This window comes from Eretmochelys imbricata, chromosome 12 (assembly GCF_965152235.1).
Source record: "Eretmochelys imbricata isolate rEreImb1 chromosome 12, rEreImb1.hap1, whole genome shotgun sequence".
In the NCBI taxonomy this organism is placed as follows: Eukaryota; Metazoa; Chordata; order Testudines; family Cheloniidae; genus Eretmochelys; species Eretmochelys imbricata.
The window spans coordinates 2,202,679-2,218,377 of NC_135583.1; the positions used below are offsets into that span (position 1 = coordinate 2,202,679).

At 44.6% G+C, this 15,699-nt stretch overlaps 1 protein-coding gene across 2 annotated transcripts in view; it reads left to right on the top strand.

The window, feature by feature from the left end:
- Positions 1-15,699, top strand: part of GLG1 (golgi glycoprotein 1) — a 187,663-nt gene that overhangs the window by 141,290 nt on the left and 30,674 nt on the right. For both annotated transcript variants that reach the window (XM_077831194.1, XM_077831196.1), the window contains 9 exons: positions 2,716-2,837; positions 3,619-3,720; positions 5,548-5,704; positions 7,879-8,016; positions 9,696-9,782; positions 10,747-10,809; positions 12,102-12,215; positions 14,403-14,491; positions 15,416-15,533. In XM_077831194.1, coding sequence (XP_077687320.1) covers positions 2,716-2,837; positions 3,619-3,720; positions 5,548-5,704; positions 7,879-8,016; positions 9,696-9,782; positions 10,747-10,809; positions 12,102-12,215; positions 14,403-14,491; positions 15,416-15,533 — 990 coding nt within the window. The remainder of the gene's footprint in view (positions 1-2,715; positions 2,838-3,618; positions 3,721-5,547; positions 5,705-7,878; positions 8,017-9,695; positions 9,783-10,746; positions 10,810-12,101; positions 12,216-14,402; positions 14,492-15,415; positions 15,534-15,699) is intronic.

A 15,699-nucleotide genomic window follows, 5' to 3' on the forward strand; every position in this document is an offset into this window, starting at 1 on the left:
TTGATTAAATACATGTTGAAATGGTTACACTTGAAGTCTATCTGTCTATTCCAGTTTAAATTCACCAAATATCAGGTAAGTTAATTTGGTTTAACCCTTCAAGACTAGACAGGTGGACTAATGCTTTCTAACTTGTATATCTAAGACTAGAAGCCCCAAATATATATTTTGTCTCTTGGCTTATATACTACAATTGGAGAGTTTCAAGTTCCATCATTAGGGCCCTACCAATTTCATGGCAGTGAAAAACATGTCACGGACCATGAAATAAACCCTCCCCCATGAAATCTGATCTCCCTGAAATCAGCCGGGCTGGGGACAGACAGGACTTGTCCTTCCCTTGTACAACTGTTATCGGAGGAAGATCAGACCCATCTCCCACATGTACCACCCTCACTTCTGTGCTGCAGCAGCCCCAGAGCTGGGATCCGGACTTCCACCCCCTGCAGCTCCTGCCTAGGCTTGGGGCACTTGAGCTGGGGGCTGCTGCCACTGCCTGCAGCTCCTGCCAGAGCACGGAGCTGCTGCTCCCCTCCTTCCTCCTTCCCCTCCCCCCAATGGCTCCTGCCGGGGCTTGGGGCTCTTTCCCCCCGCCTCCCACACTTATGCCCGGGCTTTGGACCCTGGGCTGGGAGCTGCCACCCCCCAGGGCTACAGCCCAGGCTCAGGGACCTATACTCTGGGTTTTCGCTTCCCACAGCTCTTGCCTGAGCTCCAAGTTGGGCTCTGAAGGCAGCACGGAAGCAAGTATAGTAATCCTGCAGCCCTTCTACAACAGCTTTGGGACGCCACACAATCCCCTTTTGGATCAGGACCCCCATGGTTACAACACTGTAAACATCTGCAATTGTGAAATTGGCCAATTTTAAGACCCTGTGGCTATGAAATTGACCAAAGTGAACCATGAATTTGGTAGGGCCCTATCCATCACCCAGCAGATTAATGGGTGACCTCTTGTAAATGCTGAAAACCAAATCTTTACTGTAAAAGCTCTTAGAGTGAGTTGGAAAATCACTGCTTTATAAACAGAGCTTTGAGTCAAATATTTATACAGTGTATGGTGTACCCCACTATCACCATCCAAGTGGTTCATTGTTTCCAACCAGTAAGCAGAATAGCACTGGAGAAATCCCAATTCATGGAACCATGGAGTAAGATCTTTTCCTATTTACTGTGGTTCACTTGAGAATGACGAGATAACTGGCTCTGTGGATGAGAGGAAAGCAGTGGATGTGGTGTTCCTTGACTTTAGCAAAGCTTTTGACACTGTCTCCCACAGTATTCTTGCCAGCAAGTTAAAGTGGTATGGGCTGGATGAATGGACTATAAGGTGGATAGAAAGTTGGCTAGATTGTTGGGCTCAACGGGTAGTGATCAATGGCTCCATGTCTGGTTGGCAGCCGGTATCAAGCGGAGTGCCCCAGGGTCGGTCCTGGGGCCGGTTTTGTTCAATATCTTCATAAATGATCTGGAGCATGGTGTGGATTGCACCTTCAGCAAGTTTGCAGATGACACTAAAGTGGGAGGAGAGGTAGATGCACTGGAGGATAGGGATAGGATACAGAGGGCCCTAGACAAACTAGAGGATTGGGCCAAAAGAAATCTGATGAGGTTCAACAAGGACAAGTGCAAAGTCCTGCACTTAAGACGGAAGAATCCCATGCACCACTACAGACTAGGGACCGAATGGCTCAGCAGCAGCTCTGCAGAAAAGGACCTAGGGGTTACAGTGGATGAGAAGCTGGATATGAGTCAACAGTGTGCCCTTGTTGCCAAGAAGGCCAATGGCATTTTGGGCTGTGTAAGTAGGAGCTTTGCCAGCAGATCGAGGGACGTGATCGTTCCCCTCTATTCGACATTGGTGAGGCCTCATCTGGAGTACTGTGTCCAGTTTTGGGCCCCACACTACAAGAAGGATGCGGAAAAATTGGAAAGAGTCCAGTGGAGGTCAGCAAAAATGATGAGGGGACTGGAACACATGACTTATGAGGAGAGGCTGAGGGAACTGGGATTGTTTAACCTGCAGAAGAGAAGAATGAGGGGGATTTGATAGCTGCTTTCAACTACCTGAAAGGGGTTCCAAAGAGGATGGCTCTAGACTGTTCTCAGTGGTAGCTGATGACAGAACAAGGAGTAATGGTCTCAAGTTGCAGTGGGGGAGGTTTAGATTGGATATTACGAAAACCTTTTTCACTAAGAGGGTGGTGAAACACTGGAATGCGTTACCTGGGGAGGTGGTGGAATCTCCTTCCTTAGATATTTTTAAGGTCAGGCTTGACAAAGCCCTAGCTGGGATGATTTAGTTGGGGATTGGTCCTGCTTTGAGCAGGGGGTTGGACTAGATGACGACCTAAGATCCCTTCCAACCCTGATATTCTGTGATTCTATGAATCTGTACGGAGGCTTCAGTTGCTATCCAGTTAGAAACTGTTGATTTTGAGAAGTGTTTCGGTTAAAGGCCATTTACTCAGATGCACAGATTTGGGCTTTTCCTTGGGAAAGGATATCTAACTTTAATGGGAGTGAGTGAAAAACCTGCCTTCTCTAAAGCATTCTGCATTGTCAGTTGCTAAAATGAGCAACTGTCAAGTAGGTGTGGTGTCTGTTACAAGGCAGTTAGCATTGTGGAATTGCCAATTAGAAGATAGGAGTGCACTGACATTGATCTGCCATGCTGGCTAAGCTGTTTTTCTGTCTCCAATTCCTGTCTTCCAGCTTCAAACTCTGATTCAAGAGACTGACCCTGGTGCAGATTACCGCATTGACAGAGCTTTGAATGAGGCTTGTGAATCAGTAATACAGACGGCTTGCAAACACATACGATCTGGAGATCCAATGTAAGTGGCTTTTTCATAGTCACACTGTACTTTACACGTGCCCAGTAGCAACAGTAGAGCTCACTTGAGTAACCAAACGAGATATTAACCAGTCTAAAAATGAAGACTCCCAAGCAATCAAGAGCATGTACCAGCAATTTATATAACAGCTGGAAGTGGAATGCAATCTGCATGCAGCTCTTGCTGTGGATCATGCTGAATTTTTTTGTTATAGGACTGTCATGGCGTTAGCCAGGGTTGTCTAGCTTTATTAGTTGTAGGTTGAGCTTGTATCATTTGGTGTGCTATCTTCTGTTACACACAGCTTCCTAGTGTCATTTTTCTAAAGAGAAATGCAGTAAAAAAGTATCAGAAGGTTTTTCGAAAGATGAGAGAAGGAAATCCATGTTGCAGAGACAACTGTCCTATTTATACCCTCTTCTGAGCCAAATTTTTTTATTTTTATATATAAATAAAAATATGATGCTTTTGCCCGATTTAACTGTGAACACATTTGAGTCTAGTTCATATAGACAGTGGAATTTAACACAGCACACATGGGAGTGTAACTATTTTGATTTATTCCTTTTTTAGGTAGAATGGTTTGGTTTGGTTTGTTTTTGTTTGTTTGAAACCTCTATGATGTGACCTACAACTCTTACCAGCCAAAATTTTTCTATGGAAAGGCAGATCCATAGAGTATAGAGTGGAATCAGTACGGTGACTGGTGTATGTGGGGGGCCCACAGCATGGCCTCTCTCCTTTCTCATTTTCTTCTCTCCTGTTTCCTTTCCATTCCCAGGATTCTGTCTTGCCTTATGGAGCACTTGTACACTGAGAAAATGGTAGAGGACTGTGAACACAGGCTCCTGGAGCTCCAGTACTTTATTTCTCGTGATTGGAAGTGAGTATTGTTAAACAGAGGGTTTAATTTTTCTTCCTGTTGCACACATCAGCTGTGCCAGATAAGCAACCCCCTGTACACCAGCACTGCTTTCTGTTGCTCAGCTGGAGGTACTTTATACTAGTGACCAGCATGTTTATGCCCTGGAGACTCGGCTTCTCATCTCTCTGTCCAGTGCCTTGGAAGCCAAATCTGCTGTGGGGCCACCCTCCTATGCCTGGTGTTGATACAGAACTAGAGGTTCAACTTTCCAACCTATATGTCCTTATTTAGAGCTTTGAGACTTGAGAGGAGGGTAGGCATGTGCATAATTATAAGGAGTTCATTGCCTGCCTTTCAGATGAAGTTTACTTGCTCAGTGGATGGGCATTATCTTCAGTAGTGATGGGTGGGTATTCCTTTAAAAATCTTGCTCTTCAGTATAGGGAGGATTCGCTATTTCTGTAAGAGGTTTCCTATTCTTTTATGGAACGTGGAATGCTTCCATTCCTGACTTGTTTCACTCCCAAAATCCTTGTAAGCCCTGTCTTTCCAGCCAATGTGGACTAGGTGGAATTCCCTTTAGAGCATCACTGCCTTTTTATTTGGCCAGAGTATCTCCAGTGATGAGTATCTCACACATTTAATTTCCCTCCTTCCCCTACCTCCCTTGATGGCTGCATTTATTGCCTGTCCTGCACTTCCAGCAGGGAATCACTTGTTTGAACCAAACCACTCGATTAACTGCAGAATTTTTCCTTCTGTTGACTAATGCGTATTTAACCCTCATGCTGTTTGAACAAAGATCATTCTAACTCAAATCCTAAGTGGACAGCTGGTGCCCGGCCTTTCATGTTTATAACCACCGGTCCCTTGAGTTGGCTAATGAAGCTGCAGTGTAATTCCCGAGGAGTGCAGGCAGAATGGAAATCTTGCATGATTTATTTTTCTTATTGCTTCTCAAAAGCAAGTGTTTGCGGAACTGTTTTCTCTACAAATCTCCTCCTCCTCCCTGTCCTTCTGAAAATGCCATGAAGGCCTGAAGCTATTTATAAACCTCACCACTAACCCTCTCTGCCACTACATTTCCATTCCAGAGGCTCATAGTACCAATCTCTTATTTTGGTGTAATATAATTAAACATTTCCTCCCAAGAGCAGATTCCATGTGTGCAAAGCAGGGACAATGAGGCTTCACTTCGCCCTGTCTCCCGAATCTGGACTGACTGTGGTTAACTGGAACTAAATCTGTCTCCTGTAAAGCTGAGACTTATTTCAAAATGGAAATAATGGTACTGGCATTGGAGGTTCTCTTTAGGCAAATCTCGTGTGCACTCTGCTTTGCTGTGTCACCTGTCGTACTCCCTCAGGGAGCTGATTTTCTCAGATTTCCTGCACTAAGCATTGCCAGGCCTCCTCAACGTTGGGATGGGAGGTCTTAAGGGAAAACGGGGGTGCGTCAGGAAGTGATGTGGGTGATTCATTCATGACTTCCTTATGAGTCTGTACTAGAGCAATCCCCTTGCATGTTATGGGAGACTGTGCTGCTGGAGGTGGCCACTTTGGGAGAAGATATAAAATCAAGATCCGCACTACCTGTAGACACCAGCGATACCAGAGCATTTTTTGCAAGAGTAAGGACTTGATTCCCGATTGAGTGTTATACGGTCTGCCCGTTGGTTTGGTTATAGAGTTCTCATGCTTTGCTGTGTTCAGTCAATAGTGGATCTGTCCACTTCATAAGCATTTCTGTGGTTTCTGTATCCAAAAATGTATAAAGCATTTGGTAGGTGCTGGGGTGTGGAAGGTGCTGTGGTAATGATGTTGGCTTCCTTTTTTTCTACTACAGATTGGATCCAGTCCTTTATCGCAAGTGTCAGGGAGATGCTTCTCGACTCTGTCATACCCATGGCTGGAATGAGACTACTAGTGACCTGATGCCTACAGGGGCTGTCTTTTCCTGCTTGTACAGGCATGCCTACCGCACGGAGGAGCAGGGAAGGAGGGTATGCACTCAACATTAACTTTTCATTCTCTTCATTGGTGATCTGTCAGTCGGATGCATGTTCAGCTATCAGTCATGCTGCATTGACAGTCAGTACTACTGAAAACTAGTTTGAAAAGGCAGTTGCTGCAGATATTTATTGCGTCAATGCAAAGATCTTTACCAGCTGTGTCCTCCATGGACATACCTCTAATGTCTATATTAGAACTTCAGTAGAAAGAGGAGAAATGTGGTGTCTTACCAGCAGAATTGCCACCTTGAGGCATTTGTCCAAGAAGTTGCAGCAAAGCTTGAGACCTAAGAGTCCTGTGTTTAAATCTGTGCATAGACACTATGTAAAGGCATCTAGCAAATCATTAGACTGCCATGTGCTCCAGCCACTTAGCTGCCAGACTGCTTTTATACAAAAAGTCCCACTGTCATAAAGACCAGGCTATCTATTCTCAGTTTAAGACCTGAGTCTGTTCAAAGCAACTTCCTTTGGTTTACATAATCTATTAAGAAGGTCTCTGTAGTGACATAGACTATTATTTTAACCCTAGGTAGCAGAAACCATAATGCATTTCCCAGTAAAATTTATGACTAGAGCACAGTAAAGATTTGACTTACTGCACGGCTGCTTTCCTCCTTGGATATGTGCTTTCAGATACCTTTTACTGCTGTTCAGTGGGTTCTTGTGCTGAGTTTGCTGCCCTCTAGTGCCTTGTTGAGGGACTGAGCCTCTCGGAAACATTTTGGTGCTCAAAGTTCCATTTGCTTCTTCGGTGGTTGCGCTGTAGGATGCAGTTCCAGTGATCTTTGGTGGGATTATGCAACACTCTTGCTTACGAAATGATTCTCTGGAGCAGTGGTTCTCAAACGTTTGTTCTAGTGACCCCTTTCACACAGCAAGCCTCTGAGTGCGACCCCCCTTATAAATTAAAAACACTTTTTTATATATTTAACAGCAATGCTGGAGGCAAAGCGGGGTTTCGGGTGGAGACTGACAGCTCGTGACCCCCCCCCCCTGTAATGACCCCTTACGGGGTTGTGAGGTTCTGACCCCCATTTTGAGAACCCCTGCTCTAGAGCCTGATGTAAATTGTCTTATGATAGGGAGGTCAAATATTGATCAAAGGTTCCTTCCTTGTAGGGAATGAATTTTTTATTCGGTGGTTTCCAGTTCAGCCTTTTAGTGCCATGAGCTGAACTTTTCGTTGTAATGCATTTTACATTAGTGCTAACCACAGAAATTTCATGCCACTGCAAATGATGTAGCAGTTATGGGAGAAAAGTTCTTTATATGTGGGGAGCAGGTGTGTCAGCAATTCAGTGTTAATGAAAGACTGATCCCACTGATTAGAGCTGTACTTTGCCCACAATACTTGCCTATATAAATATACCACCTGGTATTTACCTAATTTCCAATAAGTGGTGCTCACAGTGTTCTATGTAACTTTCAATACTCCATTCTGTTCCAGGTTTAAGACCTCATATAACTCTGCCAATGCATCTCACACCTGAGTTGCAGCATATCTTGCTATTTCAGCACTGCAGCCCCCCAGTCCTCACCAGCATCACCTCCTGCTGTTGCAGCCCTGAACCCTTCCACAGTTTGCGCCTCTATTTCAGTCTTGACATCATCATCCTTGTTATGCTAATATAGGACTCGCCTAAAGGAAGTGACAGGACACACTGTGCAAGGATAAGGGCTGTCCTTCATAAACTGATGCCATCACTGAGTTATGAGTGTCTCCAGATTCAGACATAGTCCTCAAAAAATAGAAAACCTCTTTTCATGGGTAATGCAGCGGTGTCCTGTTTGCCAACTTAGAGGCCTGTTCTAGTATTTAGTTCCAAAGCCAAGTGAATGTTAGCTTCCAGTAAAATGTTCATTGCTGAATACTACATGCCATAAAGACCACGGAACAAAGTATCCATCCCTAGGGGAAAATGCTCTCCAAGCAATGAGGAAAGCCAGAATTGAGGATACCTTTGGAGCTCAGACCACCTGGCTGGTAGAGGCCAAGCTTATCGTGGGGCTGATTCTCTTCTTCCTAACCTCCAGTGAGAGAGCAATTTCTTGTCACTTTCCATGGCACATCATTTATTAGTAACTGAACAAATCAGTTTGCAATGTAGCAGGTCAGAGCTGCACATTTGTCCCCTTTAAACCGTTCTCTGCTCCCCATTTAGCTGTCACGAGAGTGCAGAGCAGAAGTACAGCGAATCCTTCACCAGCGTGCAATGGATGTGAAGCTGGATCCAGCCCTCCAGGACAAGTGCATGATCGACCTGGGGAAATGGTGCAGTGAAAAAACAGAGACAGGACAGGTACTGTGCAAATGCCTTTTTGTATGGGGACGAAGGAACCCCTTTGTTGCTGGCAGGTGTTGATTCTTTATGTTCATAGCTTATAGTTTATTACAATTTGTAAATTTCCCAGGCACTTTAATAAATAAAATATATAATAGGCAAAAAGACAATGGGTAGTAATGTCTGTGAAGAAGAAACTACACAGCTCTGGAAGTTGCTTTGTAAAAGAGATCTGAATGCTTAATATGAAGTGATAGTTAACACCATGGGCTCTCCTTTGATATAACAAGTATCTTTTTTTCAACTCATATTTGTAATATCCTGTTACAAACTTGACATTTATTTTCCCCATAAACTTTGTCCCATTTCCGTTTGGCAAATATTAACATGCTTCCTGTGTTTGAAAAGAGTGAAATTCACCTGCTGCTCTTTAATGAGACTCCAACAGATAGTTCTTTTATATTAAATCATTGTGCTCTGGCATAGCTCTGGGGAGAGAGCTGTTAATTAGTGTATGCGAAAGAGAGCACCTCACTCGTTTTTTGAAGGGTTTCTCACTGATAGGTTTTGGTATCATAGGTTCTGGAATTAAGGGTGCTGGGGGTGCCGCCCCACCCCCTGGCTTGAAATGATTTCCTCATACACTGGATTTACAGTTTGGTTCAATGATTCTCAGCACCCCCACTATACAAATTGTTCCAGCACCCCTGTTTGGTAGTTTGGGATGTTTGTCCATGTATGAAGGTTATACTTATCAAACTAAGAGCAAACCATCAGACAAAACATTCCAGCATGTGGTGTTCCATCCTAAGGTCATTCCCAGTCACTGCTGATAGTGTCTGTAACTTGATTTTTGCAAAACATTTAAACTAAATTTGAAAATTCAGAGGTGCTTACTTTGTATGTTTAAAATGTGATTAGCTTTTTTAAAAAAAAATAGTATTTTTCCACTAGAAAATAAGACTGAGTGGACAGAGGTTCATTTTCATCCAGAGATATTTTCTCTCTAAAGCAGAAAAATGCAACATATCCCAAATTCAGAATTGTCTTTGGATTCAAGACCATCTGCATTGAAAACATGAAAATCTTGTCTTCAGGGTGGTGAAAAAACCTCTATCAAAATAAACATTTTTCATCATTTTCACTTAGCTCATTGGCTGTGGGAGGCACCTTGATCAAGAACAGTAAAGGATTGGGGGTTAGAAGTTTGAGTTCTGCTGCTATGTCTCCCCTTGTGCAAATCACTTCTCTTGTGTGCCTCATCTTACCCTATCTGTAAAGCATCAAGACCAGCATCCCCAGCACTTATGAATTTACTAAGGAAATGAGCAGGGAAGCCACTGGATGGTTAGTGCAAGCACCAAAAGAGCAAGAAACGTGAAACATTAAAGATTTTGCATGTTCATTTTAGTATAATCTAATCCACTAGTCCTGCAAGACTGGTCTCCAAGCTACTCTATAGCTGAGGCCCTTCATCTAGCATAACACCTTGTTGCTCTTGCAATCTTGAGTTGATCTGAACAACTGGAACTTTTCCGAAGCAGTGTTTAGTTCTCAGAAAGCAGGCAGAGGGAGGGCACAGTGAACATTAGGGATCCTTTACTTGCTAAGATGTTGTATGTATCATAATTTCTCTGGCACAGGGCTTTGAATTTTCAGTATCTTGTCACATATTAAGATGACTTGTCTCTCTGTAGGAACTTGAATGCCTCCAGGACCATCTTGATGACTTAGTGGTTGATTGCAGAGACATAGTTGGAAATCTTACTGAATTGGAGTCTGAGGTAAGCAGTTTGCAGCCTGGCACACAGGGAAGAGTCTGTAACAGAGCATGTCCAGCTGCCCTCATACCAATCCTGGAAAAATATATATAGCATTTCTGTGGTGGGTTTCTGATACGTCATCAACCCACCACAGAAATGCAGCCATCTTTGAGGTGAAGCAAGTCGTCCCGTGTCAGTACTGCACAAGTGTTTGTAGGGAAATGAAATAACAGCTGGGATTTGAGATGCGCTCAGTGCAAGCACCACAATGAATGTGGCCAGGGTACTGGGGCTAACACCTGTACTCTTGCAGAAAGGAACACAAGAGCTGTAATGACCAAAATACGCTCAGGAGCTCAGATTTTGGCCTTCTCTGAAAGCAGTTCCAGCAGCACACAGCGCCCGCCTAGTGTTTTGCTGGAGGCAATGTTAGGCAGTGAGTGGTGGGAAAAGCATCATCCATGGAGTCAACCGCACCACTTCTTGCAGCAGCCCACGTTTTCATTGAGTGCCTTTCCATCTAATCATTGGCTCTGCTTTACATCCGAGACACTCTCTGCTCTAGGGGCTGTTTCCTTTCCACGCTTCGAATGCATTTTGCTGAAAATGGCCACTAATCTCCCGGTGTCTAGGTTGCTGTGTGGCACCTATCACTGTAGGGTCTCTAGAATGAGTTCCTCCTAGCGAGACTGAGCTGGCTTAATTATCTGAGTGGTAAGGGCTTCTCCAGCTCTGTGGAGAGCTGCTCTGCTCCAAGCCCACAACCCGGAAGGCTCTCCCAGCGTTCACCCACACTTGGCTGGAGCACGCAGTGTGACCACCAATGCTGTCTGGATTTCATCTGAACAAAATACCATAAACTCAGGGGACAGCTTGACTTGGAGCACAATTTTCAGAACCTTTAATGCATGAACAGAGCCTTCCCCTTATGGCTGTTTGCTGTGCAGTTGTTATGGGAGCTGAATGCTGCATGTCTCTTCTGCAGGATATTCAGATTGAAGCCTTGCTGATGAGAGCGTGTGAGCCCATCATTCAGACGTTCTGTCATGTAAGTTCTTCATGATAGTCTGGGACCCCTAGGGAAATGAGAGGATGTTGGAAAGGTTAGAATTTTCATTGTTCAAGCATAATTGGAAGTACCAGACCCAGGCATCAGAGTGAATGCTAATGTAAATGGATGCAATTAATGATGTATGTATGCCGCATGTTTGTTTTGCCTAAGGATAAAAGCTAAGAGAACACCCAAGCCCTGTATGTGATGCCAGAACTGCAGCTTGGGTTATATTGCCTTACAACAGGGGTAGGCAACCAATGGCCTGTGTGCCAAAGGCAGCCCGTAAGCTGATTTTCAGTGGCACTCACACTGCCCGGGTCCTGGCCACCAGTCTGGGCGCTCTGCATTTTAATTTAATTTTAAATGAAGCGTCTTAAACATTTTAAAAACCTTATTTACTTTACATACAACAATAGTTTAGTTATATATTATAGATTTATAGAAAGGGATCTTCTAAAAACATTAAAATGTATTACTGGCACGCGAAACCTTAAATTAAAGTGAATTAATGAAGACTCGGCACACCACTTCTGAAAGGTTGCCGACCCCTGCCTTACAATAATTTAATGATCTAGGACTAGGTAACTGTTTTCAGCCCATGTGTGTGTACAGGGGTGTCATAAATACACACATCTGAACCATAGTCAGATTGTTCACAGAACTAAAAAAAACAGGTTAGACAGACGAATTATATATCGAATAGCCAGCTGAATCCCAAGGCTCTTAATTCCACCCAGGGCTTCTGCTATTATCATAAGCCCGGTCACAGGAGCTAGGACCTCTAGATGAAATTGCCCTGTAATTCAAAATATTACTGTTTTATATTGGGTCAGAACCCCAGTTCCACAATAGCAGACTCCCCAGTGGCTCTGCTCCCTTCCTGACACTCTTGCTGTTTCTCATCTTTACTGCATCACTCTGTGGTATTGATTAATCACACTTTATGATAAGCAGGTAGCTTCACATCTGTTAGTTACAAAGTTCTTACCATGGGTGTTGGCCGGGGGGGTGGGGGTGTGTTCATGCTGCTTTGAGAGCATTCCACTCTCAGATGTGTGACTAAGTATCTACAGAAGGATTAATGTTAATTAATCCACACAGTGTCACATAATGAGCCCAAGTTCAAAGTATAGAAGAGCTGTTAATTTCACTGCATTGAATTCTTATTAGTGGTCATTTGATTGCCTGGTTGATTTATAAAAAGCATGGTGGAATGGGAATGTTTTCAAGAGGGTAACCCATTTCTGAAGTGGGGATAACAGCCTGTCCCTGCTTCCTTCCTTCAGGAGATGGCAGATAACCAGATAGACTCTGGGGACTTGATGGAATGTTTGATTCAGAACAAGCACCAGAAGGAGATGAATGAGAAGTGCGCCATTGGAGTCACTCACTTCCAGCTGGTGAGCAATTACCTGCCTCCCCACACCGTATATACCTTATAACATCTCACTTTGTCCAGGGAGAGGTGGGTAGGAGACTTCTGATCATGCCCCTCTTCATGATCCAAGACCCAGTCCAGCTGTTGTGAATTCACTTCATAAATCTGATCCCTTATTTCATGTCACTATTTGTACATCTAGTCATAAACTTTCACTTTCGAATGTTAGTTCTAATTCCATTGATGCCCCTTCCCTGTCTCTCTTTGAGGCAGGGCCCGGTGTATTCTGTAGCACAGTAGGAACAAATTCTATGGCAATATTAATTCATTGTGTCTCTATGAAATACCCAGCATTCCCATCCCTCCCACACCTATCCCCACACAACTGTGGCTCTTGGTTGAAAACATGGATTGATGGATTTTTTCACTCTGTTCTCCAGACGGTTCGGCTCCGTGGGCTTCAGCAGTTACAATGTTGTTTTAGCAGCCTGATTCAGAATGTCTTTGTCCTGCTCTGTGCATGGCAGGGAAGTGGGGAGCTTGTAGTCAGCTTTTATGGTGATTCTTTTCAGCTCCCTAGGCTTTGGGTGCTACTCTGCATTTAAAAAAAAAAAAAATTGGGGGATTGGTCCTGCTTTGAGCAGGGGGTTGGACTAGATGAGGGACCTCCTGAGGTCCCTTCCAACCCTGAGATTCTGTGTGGGGGAGGGATAGCTCAGTGGTTTGAGCATTGGCCTGCTAACTCAGAGTTGAGAGTTCAATCCTTGAGGGGGCCATTTGGGATCTGGGGCAAAAATTGGGGATTGGTCCTGCTTTGAGCAGGGGGTTGGACTAGATGAGGGACCTCCTGAGGTCCCTTCCAACCCTGAGATTCTGTGTGGGGGAGGGATAACTCAGTGGTTTGAGCATTGGCCTGCTAACCCAGAGTTGAGAGTTCAATCCTTGAGGGGGCCATTTGGGATCTGGGGCAAAAATTGGGGATTGGTCCTGCTTTGAGCAGGGGGTTGGACTAGATGACCTCCCGAGGTCCCTTCGAACCCTGATATTTTATGATTCTGTTCTCTCGGCAGCCTAGCTGCCCAATTTGCACATCTGGCTCCCTGGCTACAGTTCCCTGTCTGTAGCAAAAAATAATTCTGTGGTATGCAGAGTCCATGGGGTGCCCCAGGTGAGAGAACTAGGGCAGCTCACACCTCTGAGCTGTTGTTTCAGGCTCTTTGCAGTGGCTTGCACTTCGTACATGTTTGAGGTGACCTTCCCAACTGTCAGGGCTAGAAACTTACCTTTTAAACAATGAAAGTTGAGATACTGGAGCTAAATTCTGGGTGAATTCTGCAATTGCGGAATACTTGGGTCCCTGATATCTCTTGGGCATTCGTGGTGGTTAAAAGTCAGCTCTCCAGTTTCCTTGCCACCTTCTTAACCCTCCATCAGTGCAATTCTGACGTTTATGGATCATGATCAGTATGTTGCTGGTGATGAGTAAGGCTACAATGTAGTCACGGAATCTGTGACTTCCAGCAACCTCTGTGACTTCAGCCTGCGGTGGTTGGGAGCTACAGGCTCCCGCGCTGCCCATGGGGGCCTGGACGGGGCGGGGACCCCTTACTGCTCCTGGCCACGGCAGGCCCCTGGAACTGTGGGCAGCGGGGTACCCCGCAGCCTCCGTGCAGTTGCTCTGCGTCAGGCAGTGTGGAGACCCACTGATCCCCGTTCTGTCAGGGATATTTTTAGTAAAAGAAAAATTCACGGAAGCTGTTACTTGTGTGTGACTTACGTGAATTTTTCTTTTTTGCCCATGACCTATCCGTGACTTTTACTAAAAATATCCCTGACAAAACCTTAGCCTTGGTGATGAATAGTCAGCAGGGGCAGCTGCCCCAGGAAAGTTTGAGGCTGCCGCAGATTTTGTTAGGCAAATTATGAGGTGCTCTTCCAAACCTGTCACGCCTTGAGACTCCTTCTGTAGTAAGGATGCCTTGAGATTGTGGTTCACGTTGTTTGAGGTGTGGGGGTAAGGGTAAAGAGGAGAAATTGGCCAGAGGGGGCCCATGCTTCTGGTCAGTGGAATTGCATCAGGTACACAATGTATTGACCCTGTCTTAATAGAGCATGGCAATTCAGGTGCTGTGGAATATGCTGTTTTAAGCAAGCCTGTTGTCTCAACTTGTTTTGATATACTCTTATTGTCTGCTTCTTGTTCTCTTAGGTTCAAATGAAGGATTTCAGGTTCTCATACAAATTTAAAATGGCTTGCAAGGAGGATGTGCTGAAACTTTGCCCCAACATCAAAAAAAAGTACGTAGCAGCTGAATGACTAGAAACACGTAATGAAGTCCTCTAACAACATTCCTTTGCCTCTGTTGCCAGAAGTGTTAGCCTGTCCCAGTGAAAATTGCTGTTCCTGTTCGCTTTGCTCGACTGCATGCGGCGAACGTTTACGATGGAGGAGCTTCCTCTTTAGGAAAATACTACTTCTGCCTTAGTTGCAAATTTCTAATCTTGCTGTTCTGTTCAATGGCCTTAAGACTAAGCAGACACCCCAGACTTTTAAAGGACTTCCATTGTCCATTGTCTTATGCTACTCCTGAGAGGTAGGAGACTCTGTTGATTGGCTGACGAAGGGAGAAGCTCCACAAATTTCCAGCAGGCTTGTTCTCTTCAGAAGAGAAAAGTTTTAATCGTCTAATATGATCTACGAACAATTGATGATAAAAAAGTGAATTGGAACACAAGCTCAAGCTTCCTCTTGCCTTATGCAACATATTGTAGCTGGCGTAGTCACTCTTCCTCTAGCGCGCATATGCTTACTTTGAGAACCATTCCCGTGACATTGAGAGTGGGTTTTTCAAAAGCAGCTACATGATTGAAGCACAAGTCCCAGGTTTTCAGTGGGATTTTACACAAGTCCCCCTGTGCTTGCATTTATAGTGTCCTGTACAGAACCAAGCTGCCGAGTCTGGATTCGGGATTAGAAATCCTCACACTGGCTGTTTTAATCTGCAGTCAGTTACACTCTCATCCGATCATGCCTGGGCTAGTTCTGCCTTCTGATCAAATGCACAGGCACTGTGTGCTAACATGGCATTCCTGAGTGTCCTAGGCTACCAAGTTACTTGCTTCTTGGTGACATGGTGTGCAAAGCTAACCTTTGGCCTGGTGTACAAGGCCAAGAAATGAGTTGGCATATGTATAAATAGGGACGGGTTTCCTTTTCTGCAGGGTGGATGTGGTGATCTGTCTAAGCACTACAGTGCGCAATGACACACTGCAGGATGCCAGGGAGCAGAGGGTGTCTCTGAAATGCCGCAAACAGCTGCGCGTCGAGGAGCTAGAGATGGTAAGTATGCATGGGGCTCTTGAGCATCTACTTTTCAATATTAGTTTCCTCTCTTGCATACTTTGGAAAACGAATTAAGCTCATGAGATACAGCTAACCCACTTTGTACTTGGAGAACTGAAAGGAACAACTTTTAAAGCAACACATCAAACCCAGTTGCCTTTCA